Source organism: Acanthochromis polyacanthus, chromosome 2, assembly GCF_021347895.1.
Source record: "Acanthochromis polyacanthus isolate Apoly-LR-REF ecotype Palm Island chromosome 2, KAUST_Apoly_ChrSc, whole genome shotgun sequence".
In the NCBI taxonomy this organism is placed as follows: Eukaryota; Metazoa; Chordata; class Actinopteri; family Pomacentridae; genus Acanthochromis; species Acanthochromis polyacanthus.
The window spans coordinates 10,482,238-10,507,369 of NC_067114.1; the positions used below are offsets into that span (position 1 = coordinate 10,482,238).

General features: G+C 39.7%; 2 protein-coding genes across 2 annotated transcripts in view; both read left to right on the top strand.

Moving 5' to 3' along the window:
* rras2 (RAS related 2) overlaps positions 1-14,652 on the top strand; it is a 35,413-nt gene extending 20,761 nt beyond the window's left edge. The window contains exons 2-6 of the mRNA XM_022192280.2: positions 6,776-6,863; positions 7,137-7,239; positions 9,035-9,143; positions 11,447-11,565; positions 12,592-14,652. Of these exons, the coding sequence (XP_022047972.1) occupies positions 6,776-6,863; positions 7,137-7,239; positions 9,035-9,143; positions 11,447-11,565; positions 12,592-12,679 (507 nt within the window). The 3' untranslated portion in view covers positions 12,680-14,652. The remainder of the gene's footprint in view (positions 1-6,775; positions 6,864-7,136; positions 7,240-9,034; positions 9,144-11,446; positions 11,566-12,591) is intronic.
* A 4,262-nt stretch (positions 14,653-18,914) lies between these two features.
* tub (TUB bipartite transcription factor) overlaps positions 18,915-25,132 on the top strand; it is a 50,666-nt gene continuing 44,448 nt past the window's right edge. The window contains exon 1 of the mRNA XM_022192281.2: positions 18,915-19,114. Within this exon, the coding sequence (XP_022047973.1) occupies positions 19,059-19,114 (56 nt within the window). The 5' untranslated portion in view covers positions 18,915-19,058. The remainder of the gene's footprint in view (positions 19,115-25,132) is intronic.

A 25,132-nucleotide genomic window follows, 5' to 3' on the forward strand; every position in this document is an offset into this window, starting at 1 on the left:
CTTTCCTGAAAATTTCATCCAAATTCATTTTACTGTTTTTGAGTAATGTCATGCACAGGCAGACACACAGACAGACAAATGTACTCTGGTCATCACGTAACTCTGTCACGTTACTTGGCGGAGTAATTACAATGGCAAAATTGTGTAAATACAGTATATTACTGCACAGTGTAGTCATAGTGTTGAACAGAAAATATAATTTTCTACTGTAGAATACTTTAATCAATTATACAGTAGTTATCTCTTCACAAAATTACAGTGTAACATTGTAAAATTATTACAATACAGGAGGTCCTCCACTTATGTCACAGTTCTGTTCCTGCAGTGTGACATAAGTCGATTTTCGCCATAAGTCGGAACTCCGGTGAAAATGTATGTATATTTTTTCAACGTACTATTGCTGGATTCATTATTCTGGTAAATTGATGGTGATGTCATTCAGACATAAGTCATTTTTACTTTAATGTTCCGCTTTATTTAGACATCACTGAAGACAGCCACAGTCCACAAGTGGCATTGGTCACACAGACATAGTAAAGTAGTGACTTGGTACATAATAATGCAATAGTAAGCAAAAGACTAAATCTAATTATGGTTTCGACTGCAGCTTGTGAATTGTCTCTGTGTGAGAGCTCAACTGCCTGAAGTGGAGAAAGGTGCACAATCTGACTTGCCATTAGGTCCTGATTGACGCTGTTGATGAAGTTACCTCCGCGTATAGAGATGCATCTCCAAAGCAACTCTTTTGCTTCGGAGATGCTCATATTGGTCTCACTGCTGTTTGGTGCTGCAGTTACTTAATCAATTCAAAGGAAAGACTCTTACCAGCAGCCTGAAGTATGTTCACGTGGCAGCATGCTGCTCAGACTTGCCTTGTTGAAAGTGATATGGAAATGTTACGTCGTCCAACCTAGTAAGGTTACTGATGCAACTTTAATGGAAAAGTGGCCAAGGTGCTCATTCAGACACGTACAGATGTCATTGAGATGGAAAGGATGTCTGATATGGAATTACGCTTCCTGATTTGACCTGTGCTGGCATGAGTCTTGAAAATGTGACTGTTGTTAATCACCTTCATTACATTTTGCAACGGCCATGAAGCCATGCTCAGCTCCTCTTCACACACCACTTTGCCATATAGAGCTACTTTTTTTTTGCACGTTTTCACTTTTTATTTCTATGCAAAAAAGAAAGCATAAAACAGGTGAGAAAGAGTAACGGATCTGGGATCAAACAGAAATCAAATCAAGCTGTGGTCAGTTCTGGTACTGAAACATGCACTCAAAGACATGCTATTGGGGACAAAGCTTGTAACGTGACAATTCTAAACAGTATTTCTTGGTTTATGTATCAGCTTTAGTAGGGGTAAATTTTGTACTCGGCTGTGGTGCGTCGGTGCGGGGAATGAAGCGTTCGGGGAATATTGTAAATCTGCAGACGAAAACAGAATTTTTCCCAGAATAACACAATTTAATGGTATTCAATCTACATTTTTCCTTTAATTAAAGAATAACTACGGGTGATGATTTTCAAGTCAAGGTCTGCGAGTTTTCATTGGGCTTGGGGCCATATGCAGAAGGTAATTAACTCCCGACTGTGTTGATGACTATTTGTTTTAGCTCAGCATTCTCTCATTATGACAGTCTAGTAGGCAGGAACTCCATTTACCATCATTTGTGTTGGTACAATGTGTTTGGTAATGACCTTTTTTTTCTAGTGAAAATCTCAGTTTTATCTTTGCTGGTGCTGTGCGTAGATAATGATGGTATGTTGGTTAACGGTTACAGAGGCGGCTCTAACCAAATAAGTAGGATAACTGACATGAGATGGAAAAGCATCTATATTTAGTGTTAGTAAAGCTGTGAGCGTGGAGAGGAAGTGGGTGCATAGTGCAGGCATGATGTTGATTACACGCCTACACGTCTCACCCTTTCTTGCTTTCCTTGAGGCTGGCAACCAGCAGTTGTAACAGTGACAATCCTTGTTACGAAGCGGAAACCTGACCAGGTGTTGCAGCATTTGGTTCTTATGCTAAAAAGGCGGCTTAGAAGACAAATACACCTACACACTGATTTGATGCTATTTTTGCGGCTTATGTAGCGAAAAAATTTGTTCTGCTCACTTCTTCTTTAGAAGCAGCACTGATTGTAAGGCCTTTACATACGTGGAAGGGCAAAATTGAAGCAGTGTCAGGGATGTTGCGAAATATTTTTCTTGTGTTACTTGTATTTTAATCTTTAAAATAATGATTTAGTAATCAAAATAATAATTTCCAGTCTCTAAAATGTGATGATTTGTTGCTTCTTTGATTTACTTTCTTCGGAAAATTTGTAAATTTTGCCGTTTTGTGACCTAACAAATTAATGGAGAAATCAAAAAACGATAATCTAGGCAGAGAATGACTGTATTAATAATCATTATCTGTATTTGCACTGTGTTATTCATCTTCAGATGCAGCACTGATGGTAAGGCTTTTTCAAAATAAAAGCAGTATGAGTCATCTTATAACATGTTTTCATCTGTCCTGAGTTCCTTGGAGCTCTGAAATGATGAGTTAATCCATTTAAATTTAAGAAACATTTTTCATAATCATTTAAGTCATTTAAATAGCTGTTTCCAGTCTCTCAACTCTGAAGATTTTTGTCTTAGTTTCTTCAGAAAATTCTACATTGTTTGGATGACATACCACAATTCGTAGTTTAAAGACACTGGAAATTGGGAATTATAATGTTTATTTTTCACAATTTCTTGCCATTTTATGAACTAAACAATTGATGGAGCAATCAAAAAGTAATATCCTAGACAGAAATTGAGCTTAAATATAATCATTAGCAGCAGTTCAGGTTTCATCCCAGTCTGTCTTACGAGTTAAAGTCTGGATAGGGAACAGCCTAGCACAAAAAGCCATACTGCGGCTGAGAGCTCTTCCTCCGACCCTGTATTCAAGACAGAAACAGGCCTGTAATGTTTTCCTGGTGTGGTCGGGATGTATAGCTGGAATGCTGGAGGGGAACTGAGTGACATGTTTGGACTTCGGGTTGGTAGGCGGGGTGGGAGAACATGTCATCTGTGACATCACCGCCACCCGAAGGCTCGGCCGGGCCAGCTGCCTGTAGCAGAGGTGGAGTTTCCTTCCTGCAGGGCTGACCGGGGCCGAGTGCGGCCTGACCCACCTTGCCACCGACATCATGCAGCTCGGTTCTGCAAGGTTCAGTCATTGTTTTCATTTGCTCTTTTGTTCTTACAGTTTATCAGTTTGTGCTCCGTATATCCACCGTGCTGAAAATCTTCTGTACTGTAAAGTTCAGACACCTTGGTTTGAAAGCTAACATTAAAAGAACCTTTATTTGACTTTGGCTGCTGCTGACTGGAGGTGAAAATCCAACGATGTTAATAATCCTGGTTTTGCAGCTCCCAAACACACACACCCACATGGTGGTCATGTCAGCACTGGCCTAATGATTGCCTAAGTGGAGCTGGAGTTTGTTTTTGTTTTTTTAGCATCATTCCTAGCTCCATGAGAGGGAGTTACATAAGTTATACTGCAAGTTGGCTCTGTTTAAATAGTAATTTAGCTCTGCAGAACATTTTCTGGTATAAACACCTCAGCTGCTTGCGCTGCAGTTTGATCATTTTTCTGAGTTGAGGACATTTAGTTGCTTTCTAAGCAGTTTCTTTGATCACACCTGAGTGTCACTTGTGTGTTGTGTTTTTATGGAAATGTGTCTAGGAATCTGTCTGCCTCCTTGGTGTGTACCTGTGATAGAGTCTCTCAGGTAACTCAAAAACACTGACATCACAGACGTGTTAGTTGCAAATAGGTTGATTTAAGCTGATTTTATTGGAAGGAATAACTTGGAAAATTCAGGTTTAAGGTGCTCAAATGAGACGATTTCAGTTTTTTTCTCAGTTTTTATCGTTATAGATTTTACAGTGTGTGGATTTTAGACTTCCAGACAAAATTCAACATAATACAAAGACAATATAACTGTTGTAGACTTTGTGTTCTCAGAAACTCTAATGGATGTTTTAGTTTCTGACATTATATTGACTAAAATCAAAGGAAAAAAGAACAATTGGCGGACGCTTTTCTGTAGGTCTGTGTGTTAACATTACTCAAAAACAGACGGATTTGGATGACATTTTCAGGAAAGGTCAGAAATGACACAGGGACCAAATGATTAGATTTTAGCAGTGATGTGGCTCATAGTCTGGACCCACAGATTTGTTAAAGATTTCTGTATCATTGCGAGATAGCGGCACGGTGTCACTGTAACCATGACAACAAGTGAATGCCACATCAGCTGCCTGCTGACCATCACATGATTGTGATCCTGCTACAGATCCATCTCTACGGATTTAAAGAAAGACACAAAAATAATGATTAGTTGCAGCTCAAAAACATATCTCAACACTGCATGTGCACTGCTCTCCTGCTGAATGTAGTAAACTTGTGAATGCTACTCTTTCCCAAAACCATTGAGCAGCTCCTCTGGCCACATGCCGCAGATTCCTCGTGTTTAAGGAGCCGGTTACATTTGATGAAGTCATGGACCAGTGTAAGGATTTATAGGTCATATTACTGGACATGACTCAGGCTGGCTCGTGTCTCACAGTTATTGGTAGTCCTCCTGAGTCATGTTGTTGTCCCTCACCTAGACCGTCACTCCGCTGCTGCCCGGCTGAAACGCAGCCAGGCTGGGCTACGGCCCTGTTAGTGCTGGCTCTGGTGCTGCCGGCACTGCAAAACAGCCTCATCTATCACAGGAAACGGCTCTGAGACAATCAGCCCAGCTAGAGCAGAGCGCAGCAACTACGCTAGCCGAGCGACGTGGAGGGAGGGGAGGACTAGCCAGAGGAGTGCGGTGCTCAATGCGGCTGCCTGAGGTTGACAGAATAGGAATAGGAGGTTGATGCGAGGCAGAAGTCACGTGCCGGTAGTGGTGGAGGGAAGGACAAGAAACACAAGCAGCTTTCTCTCTCTCTTTCCCCCTCTCTTTCTCGCTTTCTTTCGGTCTCTGTCTCGTCGTCTGAAGGCACACCAGCAGTGAGTGCAGTGAAGCACATTGTGGGATGCACAGTAATACTGATGAATTATTGAACAGTGGTGAGTGGATGTGACACAGGCCGGCATGCTTGCATGGTGCAGAGCGACAGCAGAGTGTGAGGGAGAGATTACCTGCAGCTCCTGCAACAGCAGAGAGCTGCAGGTGGGAAACGAGAATTTGTATGCAGAGGATGGAAGAGACAACAAATTAGAAATAAACACATCCACGTAAGTGAAGGAGGGCATGACCAACACACATGACTAATATAGATATTTATGAGCAAAATAAGTCAGACGATGATGTGTGTACGAGATAGATAGATAGATAGATAGATAGTTTTTATGTCATTTTACAATAAAAAAGATAAACTTTTGTTAGTTCTGCCTTTTCAAACACAATAATGTAATGCTTTTATTTGCCATATCTGACACTAAACTCATAATTAAGCATTTTTGTAATATTAAACTAGCAATAGCTACAATCGGTGGCATGTGTTTGGCATTCTATAACACAAGTATTGTTATTATGTGTCAGCCAATCTGTAAACCAGTACTGACTGATTTGCTGTTTTGATCTGCAGTCACTGTTTCTGTGTTACTCAGAGACTTTCAGCACTCACCATGCCAGCTCTCTCTTGTCTCCTGAGCTGCCAAGCAGCAGCAAATAAACACCGTTTATTTGCCGCCTGCGTCGTAAAATGCCAGGGTTTCACGCACAAACAACATGCCTGTAACTGTAAAAGTTTAATTTGGCTTCTAGTCGGAATGACAGCGAAATTTGTCTGGATTAGTTTTTTTTTTTGTCCTCGTGATCGCTGTGTGTTTCAGGGTGTTGGTTTGACATACCCCGAGCACTCCCCTCAGCTGTCACCACTTAACTAGTCCCAGAGGAGAGCGAGAACTACAAAACACGGGAAAAATGTAAAAAATGCATGACTCCTCCTCCTCCCAGCTCCCTGGCCCCACCCTTCCAGCTTAGGTTACTAAGAGACCAGATATTGGCCCCAGAATGAAGGAATCAAAGCCTTCAGGAGTGAGGGACTGTTGTGACTGAAGACACGTCTTGTAAATCTGTTATTACCATGAAAGCCGGCCTGCTGTCGAAACCTAGGCGGCGGTGGGCTGTGTGGGGGAATATTTACTTCACATTTTTTGCGCAGGTGTCAGCAGACGGTGTGTTGACCTCCTGTCTGCAGTGTGGTTGTAAAGGCAGAGGTCAATAAGGCTGTTTGTGCTGTTTTTATCTATAACACAAAGACAGAGTAGCAGTTAATGTACATCTGTTTTAACGCCACCCGATCCACGTAGAAGCTTGGAGTTGTTTGAAGCAGCATGTAGAGTTGCATGTCGAAAAGTGACAAAATGAAGGAGAATTAGTACAGACAGCTAAAATCTTGAATTTTGAGTTGAAAAGCACATTACATGCATTGCACAGCTGCAACAAATGAATAGTGGATGGTAGTAAACAACTCCAGGAACGCATCAGAGGACAAACAACAATAAAAAACTTGCAATGTGACTAATTTTCCTCAATTTCCTATTAGTTTTAAACAATAAAATGTGTCAGTTGCTTGTGTATTCACTGCAAATATCTGTTTAGAATGAATACTACATAGCAAAGATGTACGAGACATGATTCCAGACCCAGTTCATTTATTTACAACAAATATGCCGAAGCAAAATGATTCACAGTTTGTTCTCTTTTGTCCTGTTCTTTCTGTCTTGCAGTCGTACTTTGTCACTGACTATGACCCCACAATTGAAGACTCCTATACCAAGCAGTGTGTGATAGACGAAAGGGCGGCCAGGCTTGACAGTAAGTGCACTTTGCTGAACAAACACGACCAGAGCAAATACACACACACACACACACACACACACACACACACACACACACAAAGTCACACTGGTACGTCATTAGTTCTGTCTTATTGGGGATGGTGGGTTATATTGCACTTGAGGAATTGATGCCGATAGTTTATTTTGCTCCAAGTGATTCTGTGTGTCTGTGTGTGTGTGTGTCTGTGTGTGTGTGTGTGTGTGTGTGTGTGTGTGTGTCTGCATCGATGCACGTGTTCATGCTCTCTAGTCCTCGACACGGCTGGACAGGAAGAGTTTGGAGCCATGAGAGAACAATACATGAGGACAGGGGAGGGCTTCCTGCTCGTCTTCTCAGTCACTGACAGAGGAAGGTAAGTGACAGTTTTCACCATGTGAACGACACACAGCCTCACACTCACTCCTCTGTCTTTTCTTTCTGTTTGCACATCTATGTTTACTGTTCACAATCACACGCTCTCGGGCCCTCTCCTCCTCCTCCTCCACCTCCTCCTCTGCCTCTGACTCTTCTAAAACCATAAATCTTGCACCCGTACTCTCACTTGTTGCTGCTTGTACTTCCGGACCTGGCTGTTGTTCTTGTTGTCATTTTCTTTTGTTCTCGACACTTCCTCCCTCATCCTGTTCTCTTGAATTCACCTTTTTTCACGTGTCTTGGCCTTCTATTTAAAGCCCATGTGCTATTTACACAGCAGTATGTAGGCTAGTATAGATATCTTTAGATACGTGTAGCACTTCAGGTACTTGGAAGCACATTACAGCTTTTGAAGCTGAAGACTTTTTCATTCCAGCTTGTGTGCACTAGCAACATGTATGCTTGTGTGCACTAGCAACAATATGACGCACAAACAGTCCTTTAACCTCTTAAAGACCACTGACTCGTGGGTCAGTCAAACTCATGCTGTACAGTTAAACATCATTACTTTACTTTAAAATCTAGTGATTAAGATACACAATGCAGCATGTCAGTTTGAATTTCAAAATAAAATCTGGGAAATCATGTGCAATATATTGAATATATTTCCATTTAATGTATTCATCTTATTCCATATTGTCAAACGGGCATGATTTGAAGCTAAAATATTAGCTCGTAAGCTTCTCATTTTGTTTTCTGGCTGATTCAGGGACGTCTATGGTAACCCTGGCAACAGCAAGTGTGGTATAGTGTATTTAAGTTGCTGCTTTGTCAGAAAAACAACAGATGTGCAAACCCAGGTGGCTTTATTGAAGTACAGGAAACAGTGCAGCTGATATCTGTTACATAAAATTGTTTTTCAATGCGTCCCTTTTACATATATAGGCCATTTTAATCCCCCAAAAAATGAAAAACTGATGATTAAGGAACATACCACATAACTGCAGTGTTTACAGTTCAATCTTTGTAATCTGTATCTCCCTTAATACTACAAAATAAAATCAAAATGTCAAAAAATAATAGAAAAAAGCGAGGATTTATAAGTTAGAAATGATGTAAAATGTATGATCAATTAGTTATTTTACTGTTATTTTCAGTAGCTGTAATGTATCTGAGCTTAAGTCAGCTTTAAAATCGATTTTTTTCTACTAAACTGTGCCTGGTTCTTCTTGTAGTCTTATCTGTCACGACCCATCCTCCGTCTTTGTGTCCCTGGCCAGCAGTGCAGTGAGCTGCATTCCCCTGCACCCACAGCCCCCTCCCAATGTTTATGTTGTAAACAGTCTTTCCTTCCTCCATTTATATTAGTCAAGTCTTTCCAGATTTACTATGTGCTCACCAAGCTGTCTGTGGGCCCAAGGCTGGAATGCCGTCCTGGGTTTTGCGGTTGCTTTCTGCCTCTTTTTACCCCCAGACTGACATTTTTATTTGCTGTTCGGTTGAAAACGTGCCATCTGTATTGTAGTGGGACACAGCAGTCGGGTCAGTGTGCAGAGCCTCAGATAACCACATTTTCTGAAAAAGCGTGGTAGACTTTTTCTTCAACTCTTCAGTCTGATGACCCCAACTTCTAGGTGATGGTTCTGTTCGTGTGGGTGGTGGTGGTGGGTGAGGGGTCACATTGCTCGGAGGTCTTCTGCATGTACATTTCTAGATGAATATATGCATCCACACATAAGACAAACATTATGTAACCTGTTTGTACACTGAACACCGTGTGTTACAATTTGCAGCTTTGAAGAAATCTACAAATTCCAAAGACAGATTCTCCGAGTCAAAGATAGAGATGAATTCCCTATGATCCTCGTAGGAAACAAAGCCGATCTGGAACTACAGAGACAAGTAAGTCCAACAGATTGCAGAGATCTGAACCCACCGACATGACAAACATATACCCGGTTTGATCATCTTCAGAGGTAATATCCACCAGTCTGGAGGATTCATATTTGCACGCTTGAAAGTGGAAGCGCTGCAGCTGCAGAGAGCTGCTGAGATACAACAGGATGTGAGTGAGAGAATAAAAGAGGCTGTAGAAAAGCGTGGTGTCAGGAGGATAGGATGGAGGGAGTGTGATGAAATGATGAATTTTCTGGCTGTTGGTGCGCTCGTCACTTCCTCCAGTGAATCCACATCGCCCCCTAAAGGTGAAAAATAATTGTGCAAGCACATATAGCTAATTGACTTCGGCCTGTTTTACCCACTGGGCTCAGTTTTTAGCATTTCAAAACTTACTTTAACTTAAGTTTCTGTTGATTATTACTTTCCCTTTTATATTATATCCATTTTTGAATTTTCTATAAGATTGTAGATACTAGAAACACTCCACTGATCAGCATTGTAATGAGGATAACTTGCTACATATGATATGTAGACTCAGATGGTTGGCCAAGATAATTACTTAAACAGCAAGTGAATGGAATTCTTAATAGGTTTTTACAGATCTTCCCCCATTTTAATGGCATCAGCTATATCTGAAAGCAATACGCCAACCATCTTCTTCCTGGTTACATTTTACATTTGCATTTAACTTATTTGTTGCTACCATATACAGTCTGCATTTGGGCCTAATTTATTTTGGCATTAATCAGTCCCAGATTACATGCACAGCTGTGTGACAGAGTGGGTGAAAACAGATTTCCGCAGTGTCCCAGATGCATTCTACATACTAATTAAATTGCTTCAGTTTTGGTGCAGATGGACAATATTGTCCCCGCAACGCACTAAATAATGAATGGGAAGGAGCATCACAGGGTTTGAGAAAACGGAGAATGATATTGTTTAGAAAAGCCCAGGAAGAATGCCTGGTCAAAGGAGATTTTCTGAATAACTGGACAGAATTTAGCAATAAAATAAGAAAGAAGGAATGAATAACTGTTGAAATATTTGAAGGAAAATGCGAACATGTAATACTGTAATTGTATTTATTTGTTTATTTGCTGTAAAATGGAGATAAATTAGAAAGCAGCTAAATTTGTTTAGTGTTACTAAGGGTCATGTTCACTTTCAAAGTATGAACATGTGTGGTATGCAATACAGATGCGGACTGCGCTCGGTACTGCTGCTGTTTTGCTGCTACCGCTTTTTGCCCTGCATAATTAGTGTGTCTTTGATTTCAGTTTGTTGCTTTTTGTTCCTGCCAGGATCATTAGTTACCACACTGTCCAATTCAGTTCAGTTTTACTCAAAGTGCACCTAGACATTTTAGTTGATGATTAATTGCTATACTAATAATTGGGATGAACCATTTATTTATTTATTTATTTGTTTGTTTATTTATTTATGTTCATTTTATACCCCTGTTAGTTTCACAGTAATGGTAGTAGCTCCTTTGACTATCACATTTTTTGCTGCAAATCCAACAAATTGGATCTCTGTTTTCATTTGGCTAAAAACCAAAATGTGCCCACAGCACTATTGTAGCGTTTGACTTTGCAACCAAATCCATGATGTGGAAATCAATAGATGCTCATTGAAACATAATTGTTTGCGTATTAGAAATTAAGTGCATAGAGGTAAAGACTGGATACCATTAAACAACAGTAGAAGAAGCAGTGGAAAATAATGTGGAAAATAACAGGGAAATAGTGGTTGGAACTTGACATTTCAGCTGCCTTTGTACAGCTGAATGAAAAGGTTTCCGAATGATTATGCAAAATGTTTGCCGTCCGCTCAAATAATTGCAATCAGGCGAGTGTGTAATGATTGTGACAAGCCTAATAGAGCCAAATCATAACAAGTCATCTCAGGGCACTTTACATAGTGAGGTCAAGACCTTACAATACTACAGAGAATAACCCAACAAGCATTTAGAGTTATAATTGGGAGAAAAAAAACTCCACTGTAGTAGGAAGAAACCTCTGAGAGAACCGGGCTCAGGGAATCTCAACCACTTGGGGCAGGAGTCAGTGAAGCTACAACATAAAGCCTTAAATGTTAGGACTTAACGTACAAATTTAGTGGAGTTATCAGCCTGACTGTATGTGCCCTTAGACTGCACTCACTCATAAACACATTTTACATCAATATAAAATTTGTTGCCACTTTACTTAAGTGTCTCTACCTGTGAGAAGATGATACCAATGTTTTAGAAACCTTTTACATTCAGTTTTCAGTCAATCTTTATTCTCTTCTTCCTTTTGTCTCAGGTAACCCAAGAAGAGGGCCAGCAACTGGCCAGACAATTAAAGGTCACATATATGGAGGCTTCAGCCAAAATCCGAATGAACGTAGACCAAGCTTTCCACGAGCTGGTTAGAGTAATCAGGTTGGTGCTTTATGAATGTATCTTTGACATTTTGTCCTTATGTGTGGGGTTTTTAAAGACAAAACGGTAGCTGAACAGATAAACGTGCTGTTATTTATATGATACTTGTTAATAATGCAGAGTAAAGTGAAGGTTTGTCGCGCAGGTTGCTGAAACGTTAAATGCTCAGAGCTCGGGGTGCATTGGCAGCACACAAGTGCCACAGGGTTAAAGTTGCCAACATTTGAAAGTGTGATACGCAAAAATCAGCATCATCAACATTGTGTGAGCGTAGCTTGATCAGATATGTGTGACAGTTGCCCGGCAACATGAACAAAGAGCGCCATAACTGTCACAACATCTTGATTCAAGTATTTGCCTAATTCTGATTCAGACAGAAATGTCAGAGAAATAAACCAAAAAGGGCTCAGAATTTGGCTGAAATGTCTGTGTTTTTGTGCTCTTTAAAAACAATGACAGAGACTGAATGTTTGGCTGGATGATGGTGATGCTGGAGTTTCTTCAATACTTTATCTCTTCAGTTATCCTAAGTTACCTGAAATATTAAATGGTAAGCAGTGCTAAGACTAAGCGAGCAGCCTCTGGCTATTTTGCTAAATAAATGCTATTCCTGTTAGTGAAAAGTAACTTGGAGTAGATCTTACCATTCTGCAACAGCAGCTGCTCTGTGTGGTCTTATGTCTCCAGCTGCTGCTATTTCATGTGGTAAAGATGCAGCGTAAGGAAAATTTGCATTATTCATTGGGTAGCATTCCAAATGATCAGAGTATGTGGTCATGAATAATGCTAATTTTATGTAAATAGCTTCCAGAAGAGGCTGCTGGAGAACAGAGGGAAATTTGAGTTATAAAAAGAAAACATGGATGTAGAAAAGTCTGCTTTCAGTGTATCAAATATCACAGATGTGGTTGACATAGATGCAGTATTTATCATCATCAGTATGGATCAATGAAAAGAGAAGCAGAGCGACCATAAAAGCACCCAGCTCATTGTGTCCTGATAGTTTTACTCTCTCCCGACTCCCAGGAAATTCCAAGAACAGGAATGTCCACCGTCGCCAGAACCTACAAGAAAAGAGAAAGACAAGAGCGGCTGCCATTGTGTGATCGTCTGAGTCGGCCTTATCACTGTAACTCATGCAGCTACTCGACCACCCCACCCACTCTGCCTGACATCACATCCTAAGTGGATGACTGACCGCTGCCTTCTCCACGTGCATGACTTCAGACAGCCTTTTCTGAGATACTCTGACCAGGAACTGCTGTCCCCAGGACATCGCTATGGACAACTGACAATGCCAAATTTTAACACCACTCTACCTTCAGCCGTAGTCTAATTCACACGAGAGAGTCCCAACACTAAACATTGCCTTCTGAATCAGCCTGACAAATTAATGTTTTGTACTCTGAAGGACTTCTCTTGCCTTGTAGTGACATTTGTACTTGCTACCGAGATTGAATGAAAACTATATATCCAGAATGTTAATGACTTTCTTTAGTTTCCACTGTCTGAGCAGAGCAGAGAGATTATCTTACAAAGCTTTGTGTATGTTGTGCCATATCCACCTTTACTCCCATGTGCTAATCTGCTACTGTACATATGTGACATTTGTTGTGATTTTCAAAGTGTATTTCTAATGACCTATTAAATCACCACAGTACAGTGTGTGAGGTTGAGTTTGGTTTTACATATATGAAATTGAATATATAAGTCTGTATATAAATATAATGCCTAGACAGCCCTTAAAGCTATAATGATAGACGTTTCTGGCGTTCTGCAGTGGATTCTTTCACTTTTTCTGTGGTTCCTGCTTTCATTTCAATTGCCAAATATGGAGTGTCTACTGTATTTGATTTTTAAAAAGTCTTATAGATTGAATGATTCTTATTCTATACCATCTCTTCAAAGTAACGAAAGTAGCAAATTTTGTCCGAATTTCTTTCCTCGAAGGTGGCGGTTCAGTCAACATTGGACACCATGCGTTCATTGTTTGGATTTCTAAGCAGCAGTAGAAACAAGACTATTGGTAGCACATTGTGTAGCTTTGAAAAACTAACATGATTTCAGATGGAAACACTGAACACTGTATGCTCTATATCCAACTTCGGACTAGCGATGTTGACAAATCCATTAGTTGCAAGTCAAAATGCTTTCAGAGCTCAGTTCAGATCATTCCAATGTAACGCATCATTTCTGTCGACATTTAGTCAACGATATAGATTGAATAACTGTTACACCATTCCAGTAACACAGTGGCAATGTATTTGTTTTGTGTCCTTGAATTATTCTGTAACACGGCTTTTATCCCAGTGGTCTGCTAGTTGGAAAACCGAGACAAATGGAAGCATTAAGATGCACATCCTAAGACAACCCATCTCCAATGGGACATGAACTCACCGGACCTGCCACCTGTGGAGCAATCATCACCACAGACACAAAATGATGTTCTGCTTTCCCTTTCACTTCTGTACTTCTGTTCAGGCTTTAAATGAAGTACTGCAGTTTGTTTTTCATATCATCATCTTGTAATATAAACAACGAGAAAATCAGATGATGGAAGTAATGGACTTGATTAAATGTTTCTACTCTACTTTTATACATTATTTTCTTATCAAACTAGTTGACAAGTATTTTTATATGTTTATAAGTGAATACATGTTCACAGCACAGCTGTGTATATATGTAAAGAAGAATATTTAATTCTCTTGATTATTTTAAACTGAAGACGACTGTTGGCCCAAATTTGCAAAATTGAATTCTTTACCCAGATGTGACCAAGAATGTTTTTTTCTTATTGTGGCTTAGTAACGGAGAATATATTTATCTTGTGGTGTTCACCACCCGCTCAGAGTGTAAAATGCCAGTTCAAGTAGGAGACGGTTTAGAAAAGGTTTTGGTCTTTACATAGGAGCTTTAAATCACACGAATGAATTATTATAATCACTGCTATTTCAAATACCCACTTTCCATCTTATTGCAAATCCAAGTGTACATCCAAATCATACTGTTTGTTCTTTTTCTTCCAAATCAGTGTCTCTTGCCCTGTGTCTAGCTTTTGGTGCTAAAATAAAATCTGTCATTGAGCCAGATGGGGTAAGGAATATTTCTTTTAGATTTGAAATGCTGCACAGACTTGTATCTTGTTTCAGCGACATTAAACCCCAGTCAATCTGTGATGAGAACGATACAAGAAATCCATGCAGAGTCCCATTAGTATTCCCAGTATAATTCTTATATAGTCAATATAACCACCACTATCACAAAAAACAAAGAATTAAGTGGGACTACACCTTTTTTTTTTTACCTCCTCTTAACATTAGTGTAGGTTAGTGACGGTCTGAGCTCTACTTTAATTCCATGTTTTGTTAATTTTCTGAATACTCAACAGCCTTGAAAAGGAGAATCAGCCTCTTCAGAATCAGTGTAATAATGCATTTTCTTCTGCTGCTTGTCTTCAAATACACATCTAGGCCACACCATCAAAAGAACCACCTACAAACATACAGGCATTCTTGCTTCAGCCTGTTCCAATTTTGAGCTTTTGAGAGAAGAAACAGAGGATGTATTTTCAGCTTTACCATTGCTGGCAAATACTGAGCTAATGATTTCTTTCATTTCTCCTGTCGGAACTACACAGATTGATAAATTCTACAGCAATATCAGAAGAATGCTTAATGAAAACACATAATTCATCATCATGTACATTACATCAGCTAAATGTTGCTGTGAGTTCTAATTAAGAGAAAAAGATGCATTCTCCCATGAGAAGAGTGTCACAGAGACACTGAAGTGGATGCCTGAGAATAAAAAAAACCTTGTATGTAGCATGTGTTGGCACGTTCACCGTCTTTAGGGGATGCTGACATGAAATGAGCCCAATAAATAAGTAGTCAAATACACACACTCTGGCAAAGACAATGCTGTTACATGCTTGTTCCACCATGAGGAGACTGATTTGATGAAGGAAATGCTGAACTAGGTTATAGGGAGGTTACAGAGAACCTAGTAAAGAACTATAAAGATGGCTTAAAAAACAGTCTTGGTAAAGTAATGGGCTATATTTCCTTATTTTATGTTTTCCTGACAGTAGTGAAAGGAGCAGTCTAATATATTAGTAAATTTCTCATGTACATAACCAGTCAAAAGTTCAGACACACTTTCTCACTTCATGCTTTATATTTATTTGTATTACTTTCTACATTGTAGGTTAATACTGAAGATTTACACTTTTTTTGCTTACAACATAATTCCATATGTATTCTTTTATAGTTTTGATGTCTTCAGTATTAATCTACAATGTACAAAATAAATAAATAAAAATCACTGAATGAGAAAGTGTGTCCAGACCTTTGACTGGTAATGTGTATTCTACTATATTTGGATCTGGTGACTATGAAGTCCATAACAAGGGATTCACAACACTTTTTATCCTCAAATCATAGCAAATGATGGGAAGGTAAATATCTAAAATCACCAGGAGACATCTTCACCAGTTATACCAGCTTTACAATTTTTGTACCTGTGAAAATAAGGCTTTTTAAAATTGTGGTTGTCACTGACTTTAGATGTAGAAAGTACCTTTTATAGACGATTGCATGCATTTGCAACAACTGGACATTCAAACGTTTCTTGTGATCATATTGCTGACATGGCGGACACAAGACGGATCCAACTTTGACACTTAAAGAGGTGTATCTATAGATTTAACAGAGCAGAAAACACATGGAACTAAAGTAACCAACGAAGACAACCTTAAGGGTTGCTAGTGAGGGGAATCTACAATGGAGGATGCTGCTCCCCTGAAACTAAAATGTCCCCAAATGTACGGCAGTGATTTACATAAACTAAAAGAAAACCAAAACTGGGAATGATTGGCAGAGCACAGACAAGCAAAATTAAGGTTGAGCTAAGGTTCAGGGACTGGTCCAGCAAAGATTCTGAGGCAGGAGGCTGGAATCAGGATTCAGGATAAGCAGAGCAGAGCTGAGCAGACCAGAAATAATAGTGTTCTCCAGGAGCGTGAGTGTGCAGAGGCCAGAGGAGATGGTTCAGCTGGAGGGGAGACTCTCCACTGTGGCAGGAGGGAGAAGGGGCAGGAGGCAGGTCAGAAAGCTGCAGGCAAAGTAAACACGTTAGCTAAGGTATTTTTAAGACCGAGCAACATTCACTAGAAGGCCTGAGCAAGACTGACTGAGTAGCAGCATCTACATTCTGGTGATGAGTGGATGTCTGAACCAGGCTTAAATAGCAGGAGGTGGATGATTAAGTGTAGGTGACTCAAATTCCTACGCAGCACTCAGTCAGCCACAGCCACACCCAGAGAGAGAAAGAGGAAGACAGAGATATAAAAAGACAGGGATGTCCATTAGACAGAGGCAGATGCCGGGGCAGGAGCAATGGTTCTGACAGCTTCACTGCATAAGTTTCAGCATTCTGAAATGTTAAACATCCGGCTCATTGGAACAGAGTGCTGTACCGGTAACTGTGACTGGATCCATCCATGTGCACAGCCTCACAGCAAGTGCCTGCATTGGTTCAGTGGATGCAAAGATACAATAATGTACTTTATGCATTTACTATTGTAGCAATAAGTGTGTAGTGTTGATAAAAAGTATTCTCTCCCATCTCAGCCACTGAAGCTTGCAACTCCTTCAGAGTAGTTGGCTGTTTATTTGGCCTCCATCACTGGTCTCTTTCTTGCACAGTCACTTAGTTTTTGAGGACCACCTGCTCTAGGTGGCACATGACATATTCACTGCATTTTTAAATAACGGATTTAACTGTACTCCAATGTGACTTGAAAAATGTCAGGTCCATCCGCTGACTTTTGCTTTTCAAAAACCTTTTCATTCAGTTGCTTGGAGTTTTCTTGTGTTTTCATGGAGTGCTGATTCACCAGTGACTGGACCTTCTAGATAAAGGTGTCTTTATACTACAGTCACTTCAGATGTGTTCACTGTACTCAGACGATCTCCATTTTACTAACTGGGTGGCCTGTAGCACCAGTTCAGTGAGCTACTTTAAGGTCGGTGAATACTTATTTTACATTACATTTCATATTGGTAATTAACTGATGTTACTTTGGAGAAATCAGTCTTCACTTTGACATGAAAGAGACTTTTTTTGTAAATTCTTGTCAACCGATGTTATTTAAAATTTTGCATTGATATCATTTCTGAATTTAATTAATCATGATTCAATTTTGAAGAGAAAATTTGTAAACCAAGGACCAGCGATCCAAATGTGCTCAGCATTTCAGTCAATAAAATGTCTAACATTTATAATTAGCACATATGTCAGTCTTTGTGTATTTGGTCGGCATAGAGATGCTGTGATTTAAACTTCAAAATGCTATGATGCGTTTGTCAAATCAGAATTAGTCTTATTGCTGAAATATGTGAGCATAGATTTAATTTGACTGTGCTGTTTACTGAGCTCTCACTGTATTTACACTAACTAAAACACATTTTATGGAAGGGAAATGAATGAACTGCAGTAGAATTAGAATTACTATAATGTACAACTGTAGATATTTGTAACAGAAGAAGAAGAAGAAGCATGTTGATTGTTCCAAAATATTGAAAATAGGAGGAGAAAACTCAAGTGTGGTTCAGTCACGGTGAAGACAGAACAAGAGAAAATGGGGAGGCTGAAAGACAGCCACAGCTCCACTGTCATTAATGTTCATTTGTTGGCTTAAATGAAAAACTGCTGCAATTGCAACTCTAGGTGGATTCATGCCCTTTGGTCTCATTTCCACCTTTTCCTCCCCTGGATTAGTTCACCCAGTGACAGGTTATTTTGAGGCATCTTCATATTTGCACAAAATCACTGTCTTGCAGACCAATTACTGACCCAAGGGAAGCAGCAGTCTTAACCCACATACAACAAGCAATGAGTTGAGTAACAGGAGCATTGGACCTTTTCTAATTTGCATCAAATTACAACCAATTTACATGCAATTTCCCTTCCACGTATTAAAAAGCAATTGCAATCAGGTTTAGAAAAATGAAAGCATCAGCTGTGTAGCTATATGGACTTTAGTATGTAGTAGGTGTATTGATCAGCAAACAAATGAAACTGATCAGTGTTATTGCTATTGGCTATAAGGTTTCCTGACCTGGCGGCAATTAAAAAAAGAAACACACTGTCATCAATTAGGTAGTTTAATTAGACAGAAGTCCGCGGTGACGCTCCGGGAACAGTCGGTTCTGTAGAGATCGATCACCGCCGAGGGTGCACGTGAACGAATCAAGAATCGGGCAACCGCGCGTGCACGCTCCTCGCTCTAACAGCTCTCGCTCAGCTCCCCCTGCGAGCGTGTGAGTGGTACAGTCCATAGGAGGCTCGAGCTCTGCCTCCCTGCTCATTCACTTAACGGCGATTCCATTAGTTCGTGTTTGCGTTTTAGTGAGTCGGCGGAGGAGGAGAGGAGCCGCGATTTCTCTCCGTCTTCACCAGCCACAGTCCAGTCCGTCCTCTTCGCCGGGGACATGGAGGGAGTCGGTAGCAACAGGAGCATGTCTTACAGTAGATGGAGTTATGACAGGTAAGCGAGCTTGGCCGTCATAACAAGTGTGCGCTTTAAGAGGAAAAAAACACCTATGTTGCGTTTGTTTTTGTGAAGCTAGGCCGATATTGCTAAAGGTTGTGCTTTGGTTTGAAGCCCCCTGTTTGTGTAATTAGTTGACAGGTGGGGAATGAGTGTGTATTAGTAGCCTGAGCATCACACTGTGTTTGCTGGTAGCTCTTTGTGTTTATGCTCATGGTGTGTCCAGAAATCCCCTAGACAGTCCACATCACCAAAACATTCCCATAGGAATGGCTTGAGTGTTGATATTTTATGCTATCTCTCTCTCTCTCTCTCTCTCTATCTATCTATCTATCTATCTATCTATCTACATTTTAGTTGTGTCACTGTGTTCATTCACTATACAGATTGAAATCATCACAAATTTGTGTTTAAATCCCAGAGATTATATCTTATATTTTTGTCATGCCCCCATGTATGATGACAATAAAGCTATTCTTTTCTATTCACTAATTAGCCAGAAAGTTGGCAAGCTCTCTCCCTCTCAGTAGGGGTGACTGTGATCAAGACCTCACATTTTGGTACAAATTCAAACAGGCAGGTCGGATATGAACACAGAGAACATGAATGATACCCACACTGTAGAGCCATGGTGGTCCCCAGCTTCACAATAGCAACATTTCAGATTTGTTTTGGAAGGGAATAAAAGTATGCTTAGGTGGAGATTTGGGTACAAATGTGTGATTTATTCCACATTTGCGTTCCATAAGTGACAATTGTTAATGAAAATGACAAAATGTCCATTTTATGTGTGCGTGTATGTGTGAGAGAGGTGTCATCACCATAATGTCAGTCATAAGTGTGAAATGAGTCGTCCCTCTGAATAGTCATGATCAGTGAAACTGGTTGTAACATGGAGCAAACACCCTCTAAGTACGTTCAAGATGATTTCAAACACACCCCAACTCATACAGGTCTTCATCAACTAACCATTAGTCATCAGTACATGCCAGCAGTGTGGAAAACAATGGATGGTTGAAGCTACGGTTGTTGCATCACTGATCACTACAGGCACAGTGGAGGAGGTTATACTCTGATAACACTGTATGTTGGCTGAAACGGCATAATTGGTATTCAGAATCTGTGCTTGGACATCCCAGTCTGTTACAGTACTGTGATTTTTCAGTTTTTTTGCGACGTAGAACCAGATCTAGGCTTAAATAGGTGCCACAGTCTGAGCATTAAAGTAGGATTATCGTTTGCTTTTCCAACAATGTTATTTCATTATTTCCGTATAAAAACCAGCTCTTTTTTCCTATGATTTTGGGTGTTCAATTAAGCAGCTTTTCCACTAATAAAGTGTTTCAGCAGAGTGACGGACAGATCGGAGGAGATTAAGTTACAACTGAGCAGTTAATAGTTAGGAAACTCTTTGTTGTGTAAAAATCTTTCCAAGACTTCATCAAATGTAGGCATCCTATAAGTTGAATCAACCCAAAGGCCACCGTTGTGAGTGCGTATTGACGTTTGCTGGGAACATATGCATATGCCATTTCTTGGCAAACAGAGGTTAGGTCTCCAATTGAATGCACAGACTCTCGAAGGGTAAAAATGAAGAAATCAGCCTAGTTTAGTGTAGTACTATTATTCCACAATTCTACAGTTTCATGTAGCAGATGCTTTTATCCGAAGTGACTATATCTGAAAGTAGATGCATCATACGCAAGGATGTAGTCAGGAGAAAACAACATGGATAAGTGCCATAAAACAATTACACACCCTACAGGGCCCATACAGTAATTTCAAGATGACTACTAGCCCTTCTGGTTCTCCTACACAGCTGCTCTCACATATTATTTGGGGCGGCTCAGTGGGTAGAGTGGCCGTCTTGAACTGGAGGGTTGCCAGTTCAATCCTCGGCCCGTCGTGCTCATGTCAAGGTGTCCCTGAGCAAGACACCTAACCCCTAATTGCTCCTGATGGCTCGTGGTTAGCGCCTTGCATGGCAGCTTCCGCCATCAGTGTGCGAATGTATGGGTGAATGTGACGTATCTTGTAAAGCGCTTTGGGTACCTTACAGGTATAGTAAAGCGCTATATAAATACAGACCATATTATGCCTAATTGGATCTCATCTGAGAGCTGTGTGGGTTTAGAGACTATGTTTGAATGACCTTCCATGTTAGTTTGGTGGCACTTACTGGCTTTAGAGAGGTTACACTTTTATATTGCTGATTCCATTCCAGCCCCCATCCAGTGCCAACCTGAGCAGGGGTCTGTTCAGGCAAAACAAGTGGGAACACCTGAGCAGCACATGTGTGACTGTTGGACCTTTAACTGAGATACTGCATGAGCACATATAGTGTATATTTAATTAATTTTATCAGATTTAGAAGATAAGAATTTTGACGTGATGTCAGCCAGCTAAAGCTTTAATTAGAAAATTACAAGGTGTCACACAGGGGACAAGACAGCCTTGAAATGATTCCAAAAGAAGGAAAAATGAAAAACTTTATCTTCTTTGATTTTATGAAATGTGGTTAGCAGGCACCACATTGTTAAAGCTTATGTTTGCTACAGGGGAAACAAAACTGAAAGTTGCTGGGATGTATATATGAAAGTAAGGTTCAGCTATGACTTTGACCTTATATCTCCCATTTAATTTACCCAGTCAGATTGTTGTGCACAATGTTTTTAACAACTAATGAAAAGTCATTATCATTATCTCTCCTGCCAATTCATTGAAAAATATTATTAAATAAGCAATTATTCCTTTAGTGCAGGCCTTCATTCCCTTGCCTATTAGTAAAAAATAATATTTGCTTGCTATTCTTTTATTTTGACAGTGTATCATTACTTACCATGAACTGTTCATCTTCAAAGACTCACCTAGAGTTTGTCATGTCCATGTCGCGTTGATGAGCAATGGCAGGTGCTGTAATTTGTGACGGAGCCTGCTTTTTCTTGGACCTACAGTATGTACCATCACACCGCGTCCTGGCACCTACTCCGTAAACATTGTATCCTAGAGATGGAGGTGCAAGGTGGACCGGCAAGATACAATTCAGAGCCTACAGAACTCAGCATTTTCCTTTTTTCAACCAAAGGCAAAGGTTCGTTTGAAAACGAGCACACTGTGTTCCCCCTGTCAAACACAGGATAATCAAGTATAATTAAAGGGGAAGAAGTGGTGCTTGTACATGGTAAATTTATCCTTAATTTTTCATCCTCCGCATTATGACATAATCATCAAGACATGACCCCTGTGAAAGCAACAGCTGAAGATTTTGTAAAAAAAAAATATATATATATATAATTAACTAACCATATAATCATTAAAAGCACCACCACAAAACTTCAGTGGATGTAAAAGATAAGAATCAAATCAAACTCCATAGGTCCATCTTTCAGATCTCCTCACTAGCTTAGGTTTTACCCACAAGCTGAAGGCTATTAATGTTGCTGTGTCCATAATTTATTAGACAGACAGCTAAGAGAGCAGACACAGGAAGGTAAGAGAATGATTTTTTTTTCCCTTTCTCTCTCTCTCTCTCTCAGTGTCTTTGTCATTCTGCTTTAGCCCTATGCTGCCATTTTGGACATGGCACAGAAAGGTCGAGCTTTTGTAAAACAGTGAGGGCCATTTCATGTCATTTTATCTCTTTAATCTCCTCTGCGATCACTTATTTTAAAATCCTGATCATACAGCACGGATGTTGATGTTGACTGTGATGTTAGAGCTATCTGGAAGAACAGACCTGTTTTCCTACTGTTGTTTTGTGTTATTGCTTATTGTTTGTTGTGTAGATGTGCCATCCATCTGTGTTTGTAGGGAGGCTTTGCATTGTTTGGTCAGTGGATAATTTTGTCGAATCTGCATTATTGTCACTGAATTTCACTTGTACTCCTTTTGCTCTGAATCTGTGCGTCTAACTGAGCAGTTTTAATTTGTCTCCTGACAATAATTTCTATAGTTACTGATTCAGCTCTGCAGCAAGAAATTCTAATGAACTATATGAGTGAACAGCTTTGAGGGGTTCTGGTAGGATGTATTGTTTTGCACTTTAAATTGCCTGAATTTGTTTTCACATCAGATCAGTCCATTTGAATATAAATGAATGAACAAAAATAGACCATACCTTCTCTTTTCTCCTTCTACTTTTATGAAAAATTGGTGCTAGAACTTCAAATTTGGTTCAGATAGATTAATCTGAGATTTGACCACATCTGTTCTGATTGTGGTCACAGTTGTGAAGTGGCAATACATATAACTGTTGACAGTTTTGTTTATGTGCTAAAAGCATATTCATTTGTATGCACTCTCAATTGCCTTACAGAAGCTGTCACCTTCTGAAAAGTATGCCGCAGTCATAATGCATTTTTCTGTGTAAAAAATTTAACCTAATGCCAAATACCAGATTTCTGACACTCCTTAGAAATATACTGAGAGCTCCTAAAAAGACAATCCATCATGTGTTTTGACCACTGTGGGTGGCTTTAAAAATGAGTCACAGAACAACTATATACGTTAGCTGGAGACTGCAGACAACTAAACAAAAGGTTTGAAATTGATTCATCATTCTCTGTCCAACAAGAGAAGTTACCTCCTTAATAAGAAATAAAAATTCACTCGTCAAAAAATATCACTACAGATGAGAGCGAGCCAGAGGCAAAGTAAAGAGAAAAAGTTGAATGTGGTTGTCATGACAATCTAATCATCATTTGTAGAGATGTTTAGCTTTGAACCAAAGTATGAGACACACCAAATAGACATTTATTCCTAGCAAAGCATTTACTCTTTATTGTCGGAGTAGTCAGTTCAAAAAACGTTGTCAAATTTTCACATGCATTGTACTATCTAGAACCGTTTCAGCTGTGAATAAGGACCATGAATAAGAGAGATGCAGTACTGAAAATGTAGTATTTTGACTCTCCTTTTTCAAATTCCTTTCTAACATCAGGCCTGTATAGTGTAGACTTTACCGTAATCTTTTACTTTATGCCTGTGTTGGTAGAAAAACAGCCTTGGTGCAGTTCTCTGTGACTGCTACAGTATAGTGCAAAAGAGAGGCTGAAGTGACAGCTGTGTCCAGACGGCGTTAGAATGTTGTCTGCCCCTGCTGTGAAAGTCTGTCCATAGAAAGATTTTGCAGAATTCACTTTCCTGGCCTGCTGCAAAGATATATTGCAGCATCTTTAGAAGGTAATGTTCTGTGAACAAAAAATACAATATATCTTTTAACAGTGCTCTGACATCACTATGCTTTAGTGGTGTTGTTGTTGTGACACATTTGTGAAATACTTCACCATTATAAAATGCTTACCTGGATGACAAATGCAGCTTCATGCCTCTCATTGTTTCTGGTGAAGCGGCCTTTCATGTCTTATTTGTCGAGCATCTGACTCCCCAGCTCAGAGAGGCCTACATTGCACTGCTGTTATTATGCAGTTCTTAGCTTAGTCACTGTCCACCTGTTTCTGTAGTAACCACAGACAGAAAAATGGAGGGTTCCAAACAAAGTCTTCAGGCCTTTGTTTATACTGCTACAGTTCTTGTTTTTGCTTACTAGCAGTTAGGAAGCGTCTGTGTTAATCTGTGGCTAGAGTGTTCAAATCTATGCAAAACATCACTTTGATTAAAACTCCTTAATAACACATTCAGCCTCTTATACATCTTTAGGTGTCCATTAGAAAAGTACATTTAGCTAATTAGATCTTACTTCTAGCTTTTCTTATTGTATTTTTGTATTGATTTCTTTGGTATTTAATCTTAATTGCTTTTTTTAAATTGGGAATCAAACCCTAAAGGGGTAGAATGCTACTGAGTTTCTGTTACTTTATATTATTAATATGCTGAGGCTCAAATTTACATGAGCTGGAATGAGATAGAAACATGAAACTTGGCTCAATTTCTTGAAAATGATGTGCAAATGTTTCTCCAAGAAATGTGAGTCCACCAGCCCAGCTCAATGTAGAAAACTCTCTTTGACAATAAAAGCCTGTCAGGGTGGATTTTTTCCCATTCTGTATTGTGTAA